We start from the raw sequence: 13606 nt of genomic DNA, 5'->3' as shown, positions 1-13606 counted from the left end.
CAGCTGGGTTTGTCGGGGAAGTACCCACTGAGGGGCCTGAGAGCAAGACCCCTGAACACCCAGGCGCTCTCTCAGCTGTACTCACAGCCTCACTACTCTGGGCCGGGCTGCAGCACCCATTACCCCGCGGCCCTGCCCGAGGCTGGCAGCAGGCTCCACAGCCCTGAAGGCAGACGAGGGGCTGACACCCACTGCCCTTCTGACCGCAGCTACCACAACACAGCCACCTCGGGGCCAGCCCGGGGAGGGGGCTCATCTTATCCTCACCGCTGCTGTGAGCCAGTTGGGGAAACTGAGGCCACAGCAGGTTCCCACCCTACTGGGGCTCATCCAGCCTGCTGGCCTCTCCCCCCAGCACTCAAGAGAGGAGGCGTCTCCTTGTCTGTCCAGGGCAGGACGGTGACCCTGCACCAGGCAAGCCAGGGTGCCCTCAGGCTGTGGGGTACGCAGTTGCTGCCTCTCGCCCTCGGCTCTCAGCCACCCTGCACCCTGCTCCAACCAACTGGGAATTACCAGTGGAGAAGAATCGCTACAGGAAGAGAAGGCCAGAAGCCAAGCCTTCAGGGACACGGCCCTGACAATGAGGCCCCAACAACCTGGCACGGGCACACCACAGGCACGGGCACACCGCAGGCAAAGCTGGACATCCCGAGCCACATGGTGCCCCAACAACCTGGCACGGGCACACCGCAGGCAAAGCTGGACATCCAGAGCCACATGGTGCCCTTCAGGCCTGGGCAGGGTGCCTGCCGCCAAGCCCAGCTGTGGCCTCACAGCCCGAGTCACCAGTCACCCAGCCACGTGATGGTGGAGGACTTGGTGGCAGTCTCGGCCAGCTGGCGAGGTGGCAGATGGAGGTGTGTAGAGGCTGAGGGGCGAGCGTGGTGCCCTGCCTGCCAGCACTCATGCTTGCTCCTCACTCCAGGGCCTGAGGAAGCCCAGGCCAGCCCCGACCCCTGCCCTGCTGGGGCTGTTCTGCACATGGGCACCCTATTTATGAGCCCCAGTCTGTGCCAGGCAGCCCAGAAAGGGTTAGGCTCTGACAGGCATGACCCCAGGTACAGGAGACACTGTCAGCTCAGTTCAGGGGTGAGAAAAAGGAGGCTGAGGTCACCACGCTGGTATGGGTGGAGCCAGTGATGAAACCACGAGCCTCCCATGACACCAGCTAACCCCTGAGTCACCCCTCAGTGCCACAGTGCTCTGGGGTCCTGCCTCAGCTGCCCCGGCCTGGGCTGCAATGCCAGAGGCCTGCCCGGCCCTCGCCCCTCTGTGCCCTCCTAAGGGCAGGCCGGGCCTCCTTCCCTGCATCTCCCCAGAATCCAGGGGCCTCGACTGCTCAGTGCCCCGGCTGAATGGTGGCCAAGCCAACGAGTGGCCCTGCCCATGCTGAGCCCAGTCACACATACCCAGGTGTCTGCTGCGTAGCAGAGCTGTCCCCGTGGGCGCAGGAAGAGTGGCCTGTGCCCATCTCCATGATGCCACCCAGAGCCCACCTGGGATGCTGGGGTCCCCACCAGTTCCACAGCGAGTTGGGAATCTGGTCGTAAGCACTGGGGGCTCGAGGGCGAACAGGCAAGGGCTCAGGGTTAGGGACAGGGACTCCTGATGCCAGAGGAGGAGCAGCAACGCTCTGAAAAAGGACAGGTGGGAGCCGGAGGTCGGGAGACAGGGCTGGCTCCTGGGAGGGATGAAGGGAGCAGGCCCCAGGCCGGTCTCCACCCAAAGTCTCGCTGCGTGGAGTGACGTCTGGACCAGGCATCTGAGGAGACTCCCCCAAGGCTGCACAGCTGGATTCAGCCCCCAGCGGCTTGGGAGGGGGCACAAAGAGGAAACATGGGATTTGGGAGCACCCTGTGCGCACGAACAGCCCCAGGAGCATCCCAAAGGGACAGGGGCTCGGGCCGTGTGTCACCACTTCACTTGGGGCTGGTTCCAGTAAAGCACACGAGACGCCCATCCCCCCGGCACCAGGGTGGGAAGAGGCCTCTGGTTCCCCCAGGAGTGGGGGCCAGGTGAGAACAGAGTCCTCAGAGGTGGACCTCGGCCCCTCCCCAATGACAAGCCTGGGACCTTGTGGCAGAACGGCCACCTTTCGGGAGGGAGCGTTGGCGAAGAGGCCCGGACACCCTGCATTGGGTAATGCCAGGAGGGGATCCCCTGCCGGTGGCCCCCCCAGACAGGGGGACTTTGTCCACGGCTGCCCCCAGTGCCCTGCCAGGAGGCTGAGGAACTTGGTACATCAGCAACACTGCTCCCACCCTGCCTTGAGGCCAGCTGGAGACGGCAATGGAGACATCCCACCCCCATGGCAGGGGCACTTCCTCAGCTGGGCCACCAGGACTCTCTCCAGCCCTGTGCTCAGGTGGCTTCTGGCTGCTTCCAGAAACGGATCTCTTCCACCATGAGCTGCTGACGGGAGACCTGGCTGATGAGACCAAACTCCCACAGGTAAATCCACTGGCATCCACGCACACATTACATCCACAGGACGGGCCCGCGTCCGTACACGCGTTACACCCACAGAACGGGCCGGCGTCTACGCACGGGTTACACTCACAGGACGGGCCCGCGTCCACACACGGATGACAGTCAGGATAGACTAAAAGCTGCTATTTTGGGGAAAACAATGAGAGGAGCTTTCTTCTTCTTTTTGCTCAGGGCCAATGAACCTCAGCCCTCCCGAGATCTCTTGTTTAGGGGGCTCAGAGTTCCTGAACCTCAGCCCTCCTGAGATGTCTTGTTTGGGGGTCTCAGGGTCCCTGAACCTCAGCCCTCCTGCACTGGGCTGGGTCATCTGTCTGGGGCTTGTCCTGCATGTTGCAGACACTGAGCAGCATCCCTGCCTCAGCCTGCCCAGCTCACCTGTCACCAAACCTGACTCCACATCTCCACTGTCCCAGGGTAGCAAGACAGAACCGTCCCTGAGTGAAAACCACCATTATTGCTTAATGGTTCTTTTCTCCTCTACTCTGAACACATCTGAATTGCACAGCAAACACACACTGACTGGAAAGCTGCTGGGGCCCCTCGAGCAGGCACAGCAGATGCCGGTGTCCCACGTGGACCTCATGCCCACGAGAGCAGCACAGAGCAGGGCCTCAGCTCCTCCACAGATCCCAGGCTGAGAAGCCAAACCACACTCTTATCTGAGTACGCGTTCCTGCCTTCCCTCCCTCAGACACACGGAAACCCTCCACCTGACGTGGGTGGCTGCCAGTTCCCCACACAACCCACTTTGCAGTGGGGCTGGCTCTGCAGAGCCTGAGACTATAAAACGGGAGAGGTGTGCACAGGCACTCAAGTTCGGTGTTGAAATAAAATCCTGAGCAATAAAAAGTTTCACGTGTGTTTGGGAACAAGGCCCTAGGGCCAAGCAGCAGCAGTCTCCTGCCGGGCCCCTGGCAGGCTGAGACCACTCTCCCCCTCCTGCGTGGCCAGCATCCTCCTGGGCCAGGTGCTTGACTAAACAGGAGAGGGCTACAGCATCTGAGTAGCCCCATGGCAGCCTCACCCAGAGGGTGGGAGAGGCCTCAGGCTCAGATGAGGGCTTCAGGCAGGGGGTCCGCGTGGCCCCGGGACCAGGACGGAGTCCCAGCCTCAGCTACCCAGCTCCTGGGTGGTCAGTGCCGCCCTTTATGTGAACAGAGCCCCTCCCCCAACATGGGACCCTGGGGCCCCTGCACCTACCTCCGCTCATGGCCCATGCACCACGCCTGCCACCCACAGCCGGCCTTCCACACTGGCACCGTGTGGCTGAAGGCCTGCACGCACGGCTGGCGGCGGCCCACCAGGGTCAGCTCCTGCTCAGCACACACGTGGGGCCTGGAACAGAGACACAGAGAGTCAGCGCCTCGGCCACCCCTAGCCGGCAGCACCCACCCCTCCTGCACCCCCAGCTTTGGGTGCCAGCTCATCTGGAGTGAGGTCCAGACCCATGGCCAGGCCTCCACAGCACAGTGCCCGTGCCAGTGCCCCAGGCCGACCGTGGGTCCCAGGCTTGAGGGCACAGGAGCTCAGGGGAAAAGGCAAGATGACTGCCATATCCCGATGCATGGGCTACAGCGTGGCTCCTGGTCCTTCAAGACCTCAGGACACAACCACCAACGAGGCTGCCTCAACAGACAAGAACTGTAGCCTCAAGGGACCATCACGCCTGGTCCAGAATCCAGGACCAAGCCCGGGCCCATCTGTCCTCTCCACCCCAGCCCTCCCCGCCTTGCTTCAGAGATGTCCCAAGGCCTGCTGCTGCTGGGCACACGGCTGAGCGGGAATTCGCCCACGGCAGAGTGGGGTGAACACGGGCCCATTCGCTGTGAAGTCAGCGGCTCCCTGGCATCATATTACCCGCACTGGTGAGTGTTTGCTCTCAGAGGAGGAGGTAAAAACCCCAGGCCCATCCCTGCCAAGCTCCTTCAGGTCCCCTCCAAGGCCTCTCCAGCCCAGAGCCTGCATAAACCAGGGGAGGGGAACACACCAGGGACAGGTGCCCTAAGCCAGCCATCCAGACCCCACCGGGCTCGGAGCAGGTGGAGAAAGGACTCAGACCCTTCAGGGGGAAGCGTCAGAGGGAGGGACCCTCCAAAGACGGCCACACGGGCCAGCACCCCCAGAGCAGGGGCTCACCCCTGGCCTAGCCTGACCGATGGGTGGGGCGGGCTCCCTCCACAGAGGCAAATTTGAGGGGAAAGGACGAGACTCCAACGCTCGTGTCCCACTGAGTCAGGTCACGTCTGGGGGGCCTCAGAGGAAAGAAGAGGTTTGTCCTGCTCTCCCAGCTCTGGGCTTGCTACCTAGAACCAGGGCCAGGCACACCTGGTGTGGGCCAGTGTCTCCCCTCCAGCCTCAGTGCAGCAAGCCTGGCAGATCCCGCCAGAACCCCTCCCACCTCCTAGGGGCAAGCAGGTGGCATGAGTTCCCCCAGCCCCTCATCAGAGGTCCCCACTCCACCAGGAATATTGTCCAGGCTCGGTACCGCCCTCTGCCCAGGCCTTGCCAGGAGCCCCTAACCTGCTGCCGCCTGTTGGGCCAGACCCTGGCTCAGCACTCAGAGACTGCCCGCCCCTTCCAGCCACCCTGGCCCCAGGCCAGCCACTCCCAGATGGAGGCTCTCGCGATGGAGGACTACATTTTTCCTCTTTCCTGGGGCTTGTGCTGTGTGGGAAGCCCTGTGTCCCCTCTGACTTCAGCTCAGCCCCTTGGGCTGAACAAATCCAGAAAGCACAGACCCAACACCGCGGCACCAAGCTGAGAGTGGCAAATGGCAGGGCCTCACCAGCTGGGACAGCAGGGGCTCCACCAGGCAGCTGTGGCACACAGAGGAGGGACCCTGGCCTCCAGCTGCCCACCCACGAAGGGGCAGATGAAGGCTGGGACCAGAGTCCAGCTCCAGATCTCCAGTCAAGTCCGAGAGGGGCTGGGGCTGCGGCTGGCCACGTCCTGCCTGTGACCTCCTGCCGAGAGGTTTTGCCCACACTCTCCCGCAGTTTCCCAAACTGCCCATCCCAGGGCTGAGGCTTGCCCACCCAAGGCAGCGTTGATCTCTGGAGTCCAAGCCCAGGTGACTGCAGGGCAGGGGCACAAGGCAGGGTATGAGGCAGGGCAGAGCTCCCCCTGGCCATGAGCAGAGTCCAGGCTCCCTACCAACTCCCAGACAGACCTGCAGCTGCAGCTGAGAAGCCTCCACAGTCATGGGGACCCTCCAGCCAGGTGGAATCAGCTGCAGGAACCCAGGGCAGGTGGAAAGGCTCTGCCATTGCCTCTTCCTGCACCAGGAAGACAACTCCCTCCTGGGCAGGGAGCAAGACTTCCAAAAACCCTGACTATTTCTACCTGTGAGCCAGGGAAGAGGTGACTCGCTCAGGAGTGCCTCCTCCGTGCCCAGCACCAGGTCCTTTCCCGATGTTACATCATTGAATCTCACCCCTCCCAGGGAGGAGGTGACAGTGACCCCCTGATCTGCTCAAGGTCACCAGCTAATGAGAGGTACAGACAGGACTAAGGGCCAGGCCTCTCCCACCTTCCGCCAGCACTGTTTGCCCTCTGTGTCCCAAGAGCCACGGATCCCAGCGTGAGAACAGGGGAGGGGGCAGGGCCAGAGGTTGGATCAGGGCCAGAGGGTCACGTCTCCAGGGAGGTCCCTCCTCAGCCTCCCTGGGGCTGGGTCCTGACCTCATTCCTGACCCCTAGACTACAGCACCTATGGGGGATGGTCTCACAGCCCCCAGGGCCACTGCCCCACTCCATCCTGCTGTGACCCAAGGCTGACCTCTGTGGATCACATCCTCCCAGCACCTGCACACAAGCACACTCTCTCTCTCTCACACTCACACTCTCAATCACACACAAACTCACATTCACACACATTCACAACCACTCATACACACCCACAGAGTCACATACTCACAATCACATACACCCTTACTCATACTCAATCTCACATACCCACACACAGTCACACATACTTTACACGGACTTGAACACACACGCTAACACACAATGCACTCACACATACTCTCACACACACAATCACACAAACACAGTCACACACATTCACAAGCACACTCAATCACACACATTCACACTCACATGCATGCTCACACACTCAACATGCTCATACACTCATACATGTCCACACACACTCAATCACACTCACTATCATACCCACATACAATCACATACACACAAACTCACAATCACACATTCACACTCAAAATCACACACCCTTATACACACATACACTCACCCACACACATATATACACACAATTACATATATACACATTCACACACAATCACACACATACACATTCACACTCAAACACAAGCACATATACTCATACACACTCTCACACACACACATTCACAATCACACACACACTCATACAATGACATACACTCACACACATACCCACACAATCACACACATACACTCATGAACACACACACTTCTGTACTGTCACGCATGCTCACACACTCTCACACACTCGCACACACATATGCACACTCAAACTCCCATTCTCACACACACTTACAGATACACACACAGGCACACACATACACACTTACACACTTTGCCCTCTGGCTGCAGGGTGGGTTTAGTCAATGGGGGGTTTGGCCCTCCTGTCAGGGGCAGGGGCCACACCCCCTCTCTCCAGGTTCCAGGACCCAGCCCCCACCCAAGGGATGGCGTTGGCCTCACGGTGGCACCCCCTGTGCTTCCTCACCCATGCACCTTCCACACAGCATACACCCCTTTGTGAAGACCCCTCCCCAACCCCTCCTGGGACAGTGCCACCCCTGTCCTCCTCCTACTAACAGATACACTGTCCCCCTGAAACTCAAAAAGCCACACTTTCATGTAACAGTGTCAAATATGGGATCAGAGACGGGTGTTTTAAAGCACTAGTGCATCTTGGAGGGCAGAACTCGTGATGAATGCACCCACCCCACCGACCGTCGGGCTCTAGGGATGCAAAGCATCACGCACTGGTTCTCAACGTGGGCTCCCCCGGCCAGGACCAGCAGCCCCTCCTGGGAACCTGCAGAAATGCACACTCCTGGGTGCCACCCTGGTCCACTGAATGCAGGATGCTGGGGGTGGGGCCCAGCATTCCTCGGGGAGGGAAGGATTGCGTGTGTTTGCCCAAGCCCACCAGGGGATGCCGGAGCACACTCAAGCTTGTAATCCCAGGCCTAGCGGTTTGTAGCAAGGTCTCACTGCCAGGCAGCCTGGGTTTGACTCTCAGTTCCCCACAGCCCGTCTTTAAGACATGCAGGTTACTGAGCCTCTGTCTCAGTTTCGTCACCTGTAAAATAAGGATTCACAGCACTGACCTTGCCAGGTTGTCATGAGGGTTAGATGAGCCCGCACAGAAACGGGCTCCTGACAGCTCTCAGGAGGTGTGAGCTAGTGTTATTGCAGATGCTGGGACTGTTTATTCTGGAGAAAGTGTCACTCGTACCTCGAAAGTGGGCCCATAGGAACTGCTACAGGCATTGAACTCTTTTGCTGCCCCTGTGCCTTGCAACGCACTTACCCATGGTGAGCCCTGGGCACAGGTGGCCTTGAACTCCTTGCCACAAAAAAACAGAAGTGGGGGGCGGGGTGGGGGTAGGCCGATGATCCGCGAGCTTCTGGGCTACAGGGTCCAGCCCCTGACTCTGCTATGGCCCCTGTGCTGAGGGCAGCCACTGTGAAGGGACTCTGTCACCATCTCAGGATGGAGATGACACAGAGAGGGCAGAGCTGTGAGCCTAGGTTTTCAGCAGACACCCCAGGCCTGGGGCTTGCTGTGCAGCCTGAGGAATCACTGACTGTCTCTGAGCCCTCAATGCAGCATCTGGAAAACAGGTGTGATGACAGCTCGGGCCCCTGGGGCTTGGAGACATCGGGGACATGGCCGGGGCTGGGGGTCCTGAGGGGTTGGGTGCTCCCTTCTGAAGGGCCTTCTTGTCCCTCCTGGCCCTCCTCAAACCTCAATCTCAGCTGCCACTAACCAGCAAGATGACAATGCTGAAGGACTCACCAAGACGACTTGCCAACCCCACCCTCGACCACCCAGCAGCCCTTCCCGCACATCACACCTGTCACTCTCCAGGCCCCTGCCCACCTGGTGCGCCCTATGTCTCCCCAGTAACTTCTCCCCCTCACGGCTCTCCCCAAGGCCAGAGGGCCCTTGCCCTGCCCAGCCAGGCTGTGGTCCCTGAAAACGGCTCCTGGGTGGCTCTTGCTGTGACCCCCAACAAGATTGATCGATCATCCATCAAGCCGGCCTTCAAGGATGGAGAGGTGAGTGTGGGAACGACTGTCTCCTCTGGGGACTTCAGCACCACACACACAGCCATAGCAGCCCTCCCGCACCCCACACGCGGCCCCAGAGGCCCTCCCGCACCCCACACGCGGCCCCAGCGGCCCTCCCGCACCCCACACGCCGCCCCAGAGGCCTTCCCGCACCCCACACGCGGCCCCAGCGGCCTTCCCGCACCCCACACGCGGCCCCAGAGGCCTTCCCGCACCCCACACGCGGCCGCTGCGGCCTTCCCGCACCCCACACGCGGCCCCAGAGGCCTTCCCGCACCACACATGCGGCCCCAGCGGCCTTTCCGCACCACACGCGGCCCCAGAGGCCTTCCCGCACCCCACACGCGGCCCCAGAGGCCTTCCCGCACCACACGCGGCCCCAGAGGCCTTCCCGCACCCCACACGCGGCCCCTGCGGCCTTCCCGCACCCCACACGCGGCCCCAGAGGCCTTCCCGCACCACACATGCGGCCCCAGCGGCCTTCCCGCACCACACGCGGCCCCAGCGGCCTTCCCGCACCCCACACGCGGCCCCAGAGGCCTTCCCGCACCCCATACAACCCCAGAGGCCTTCCCACCTGGGAGGATGGAGAAGGTGGCAGGGGGAGGGCAGGCAGAGGAGCGGACAAAAAGAAACCTGCCCGCTGCTGCACATGGGTCTGAGGAGAACCCAATAAAACGTCTGGTGACCTTAGACAGGACCAGAGTCCCAGGCCTCACTGTTCCTTGCGGTTGGAGCCTGCCTCCCATCTGGGGGATGGAACAGGAATTCCGGAACTACAGAGTGGACCCGGCGTGGTCAGCGGCCGAATGCGTTCCAGCTGGTGGGCCATCTGCTCCCGGGCAGAGCTGGGGTTCCACTGGCAAGAGATGGGCATGCTGCAGGGTCCCTCCAGGGCGGGCAGCGACAGTCTGGGCCCAGCGACGGCATCACCAGATTGGGGACGGGGGATCCAGAAACCGGGCAGCCAGCCTGGCTCAGCTCCCCAGCCTGGCTGAATGCAGCCCCTGAACAAACCCCTGTGGGCAGCGGGGGCGGCGGGGGGAGGAGTTGAGGGAGTCGCTCAGGACTGCGGCCCTCACATTTATTTTTAAAGGCTCGTTTTTACCCGCACGGTTCTCTTCTGCTTATGCTTCCCTGGCCCCCACGTAGCCAGCATGGGGGGAATCTCAAGGCCCTGGGGTTGGGGGAGCCCAGCTCCTGCCCTGGGGCCCCTCAGACGCCTTCCCAAAGACAAGGAGACAATGAACAACGTCACTTGAAGCCCCAAAGGCAGCAGTTCACAGAGAGCTCCTTCCCCTCCATGTCACTGTGCTGTGAAACTCAGGGCCCTAAGGGGAGGCTGAGAACAGCTGCTTTCTACACCCTGGGGTTGGGGAGCAGGCCTGCTGACAACCTGCAGGCCTCAGGCTCAGAAATGGGGCCCTTGGAGCCCATGGCGCCAGTGGTTCCAAAGAGCTACTCGCAAGATTGGATTTGAGCTTGCAGGGCCCGACCCGTCCTGGAGGGGAGACATCATACCATTAGCTGATTCCAGAGCACTGGCCATTTTTGCAGCACAGCTGCCCAGGGGGGACTCCATCAGAGAGAACCTGAGCTCTCTGCAGCCCAGCAGCGCCTCTCAGGGTCTCCAAAATGTGGAACTTCCAACCACGGCTGGTCCAAGCCCTGTGGGTCCGTGCCTTAGCAGGTGGGCAATCGGCCCCCTTCTCCCAGACCCTGTTCCCAGACGCCCAGCCAGCAGCCTAGGGCGTCCTGCATGAGGCCCCAGGAAAGAGGCCAGCCGTCCTTCCTTGTAGCGGAAACTCACTTCAGAGTGACCTGAATCAGCACATAGATCAGCTCTGCCCGCTCCAGAGATGGGGCAAAGCACCTGGGTCTGCGAGTGAGGGACACCCGCCTCACTGCCCCCAACAGCATCTCCCAGAGGCCCCGGCTTCTAGCATTAACAGGAGGTTCGCAGTAAGCCTTCAACTCAGCAGCCAGTGGTTCAGGAAAACTCAGCCAAACGGGGTGCCACTGCCCCATGCCAGGCTCTGCCTGCTCATCAGATTCCCAGGAGGAAAGGGTGGTGGGGAGGACAGGAGCGGTAGGGACTGAGCACTCTCTGGGACCCAGCCTGCTCCTCTGGGGTAAGGGAGCCAAGAGCGCCCCTGCCCCACCCCCATACCAGAGCCCACAGCTTCCTCCTCCTTTCTGCCCCACAGAGTGAGCCTCAGAACAGGCCCTGCTCTCCATAGCCCAGTGGGGACCTCTCCAGGGTCCAGCTCAGGGTCCCTGCACTCACTCAGCCGGCCAGCTTCAGCACACTGCGGCCCACTGCGGCCTGGCTGCATGTCCAGGCACGTGCCAGGTCCTTACAGGACAACCGGCCTGTGGAAGGCATGCCTGCCACCGTCACAGAACTCAGACTCTCGCTGGTGGACGATCTGTGAGCAGAGCGAGCAGAGGCTCCCAGTGGATATGCCTGGAGCCAAGAAGATAAACCAGGGGCACAGGCCCCCAGCGCAGCCATCGCCACTTACTGCAGCCAGGGAGGCTCCCAAGGAGAAGCGTAGGATGTGAAGGATAGAGAAGGGAGAAGAAGGGAGGTTTGGAGAAAGGATGAGCAAAGACAGCCAAGTCTCCTGCAACCCATTTCCACCATTTCAAACGGCTTTGCCCCAGGCTCGTGAAGGGCCTCCCGAGCCCAGGTGCACAGACAGAACACAGGAAGCAGACCCTCCACTCCTCTCCTGGAGACCCCAGCAAGTCCGAGTCCGGCAGGGGGCCCAGGAAGGCCACCGACAGTTTCCGCAGTGCACTGGTGGCAGAGGGCCCTCACCAGAGCAGGGACATCCGAGCAGAGACAGCAGGCCATCCGCCGAGCAGCAGCCCAGCCCTGGGACTCCGGGGAGCCTATGCCCCTGGAAGCCCCTGGCTGGTCCCGGGAGGAGATGGCTGGCTGAGCAGCGAAGGCCACTGTGGTGTCCCATCTGAGCCTGCAGCTCTCCTCAGACAAAGGCATTGGAATCACAGGAAAGAGGAACGTTCCGTCGTCATGCGGAGGCAGGACTAGCGCCGTTCACACTGCGGATGGCAAGGCCCCCACCCAGGGACTGCACGGCTTTGAAAAGGCCTCCTTCTTGGAGTAAAGCCAGATCCAGGGTGGGATCTTGGGAGCTTGGACCCCCTCCCCTCCACCAGCTTGACGTGGCAGCTTCTTCTCTCAGTCCCCAGCCAGTTGCAGCTCGGTCCTGCACGGCCAGGTTTGAGGCAGGCCCTTGAGCACCAGGTCCTGCGGGGGAGTGCTGGACAGGAACAGCCTGAGAGCCCCTCTGTGGCCCCCAGACAGAGAGGCTGTCGGACAGGAGGCCTTCACCTGGGCCTGGCCCTGGCCCACCACCCCTGCCCAGCAAGGCCAGGGAGTGCTGGGTGGGGGCGCCAGCGACTCCCCTCCTCCTCCTCCTCCTCCACTGCAGCACCAGTTTTCCTTTGAGGCCAACACAAGGATTGATTTGCTGTTCAAGAGAGACCGCTAAACGGCCCGTTAGAGAATCATCTTTCAAAATTAAATTCATCTCGGCTGGCTCCCTGACCCTCTCTTCCTGCCCATTCTGGCACTAAATTCCTTCTTCAACAGCCCAAAGTACACGTGTTTAACACACAGACCAACTCCATTCAGCTCCCCCGTCTGGGCACGGCTCGCCCCTGCGAAGGCCCCCAGACCCCAGGAGACAGGCTTTGGAGGGAAGCGGGAACAGGCGGCTTCCTCTCTGCCTTCTCCCAGCCGGGCTCTGGGGCCAGACCCTGCCCGGAAAGGGGCCCAGATTTCTCACCGCTTTCCAAGTACAGTATCTGCCTGAGCCTGCAGGACCCACATCACGGAGCAAAAGAAGGGGAGAGTGGGAGAGGAGGAGGGGACACGGCGAGGGGCCCTGCCACAGAAGGGCTCCAGACTCGACCCAGGAGCCCTGGGTCTCAGCCACCTCCTCCCCAGTCAACGCAAACAGCCCATTGTTCTGGAGCCCCAGGGACAAAGCCTCGGAGCTCGGTCCACCGCGGGCCTCCCGAGGCCCCGCGGTCTCTGGACGACCCTCCGAGCCCTCCCAGCTCCTGCTACTCACATGCTGGGCTGCAGCGGGATCAGGGCCCGCGGCGGAACGCTGGCGCCCACGGGCACGGCGGGGAGCAGCAGCAGCACCAGCGCCAGGGCCACCGTGCGCCCCGCTGCGCTCGCCTCTTCCAGGAACGACATCGTGTGCGCCGGTGCCTTCTCCGCTCCCAGCTTACAGGCGGCTCCGCGGCTCCCCGGAGCCTCCGCCTCCACGTGCGCCACAGGACGCAGCCACAGGTGCCCGCGCCGGGTCCGCGGAGCCCAAAGTCGCTGCAGGTGCGGAGCGCCCGGCTTCCCGCCGGCGCCCGAAGTGGCACCGCGGAGACCTGGTCGCCGGGTCGACCCTGCAGACACTCGCCCCAGCGCGGTGAGCACCGTGCCCCAGGCCCGGAGCCTGGAAGGCCGCCACGCCCCCGGCCCGCCCCCAGCCCGGACCCCAGCCCCGACCCCGCCCCCAGCTCTCCCGCCCCTTGCGCCCTCGGCCCCGCCCCTTCCCCTCCCCCTCTCCTACCCCACCAGCACCCCGCCCCGGCACGGCCCCTGGACTTGCCCGGATCCCTCACCCCAGCCCAGGCTCCTGCTTACAGCCCCGCCCCTACCCCTCCCTTCTCCGGTCCCGGCCCCGCCCACAGCCTTCCCCGAGTCCCGCCCCAGACCCCCGCGGGGCTGGCGCAGCCCCTTTGCGCTCCCTGCTCGTCTCACGCGGAA

At 62.2% G+C, this 13606-nt stretch overlaps 1 protein-coding gene across 7 annotated transcripts in view; it reads right to left on the bottom strand.

Annotated features, from left to right (window-relative positions):
• Window positions 1-13270, bottom strand: part of MEGF6 (multiple EGF like domains 6) — a 128130-nt gene extending 114860 nt beyond the window's left edge. For 5 of the 7 annotated variants that reach the window (XM_030941602.1, XM_030941608.1, XM_030941604.1 and 2 more), the window contains exons 1-2: window positions 12909-13229; window positions 3691-3825 (exon numbers count right to left, since the gene is read on the bottom strand). In XM_030941602.1, coding sequence (XP_030797462.1) covers window positions 3691-3825; window positions 12909-13039 — 266 coding nt within the window. In that variant the 5' untranslated portion in view covers window positions 13040-13229. Of the gene's footprint in view, window positions 1-3690; window positions 3826-12908 lie in introns of all 7 variants that reach the window. The other 2 variants (XM_010361767.2, XM_030941607.1) reach the window with 2 other exon arrangements.
• Between the last annotated feature and the right edge of the window lie 336 nt (window positions 13271-13606).

This window comes from Rhinopithecus roxellana, chromosome 12 (assembly GCF_007565055.1).
Source record: "Rhinopithecus roxellana isolate Shanxi Qingling chromosome 12, ASM756505v1, whole genome shotgun sequence".
NCBI classification, from domain to species: domain Eukaryota; kingdom Metazoa; phylum Chordata; class Mammalia; order Primates; family Cercopithecidae; genus Rhinopithecus; species Rhinopithecus roxellana.
Note: the sequence above shows the minus strand (reverse complement) of the source record. Positions and strands in the feature narration are given on the sequence as shown.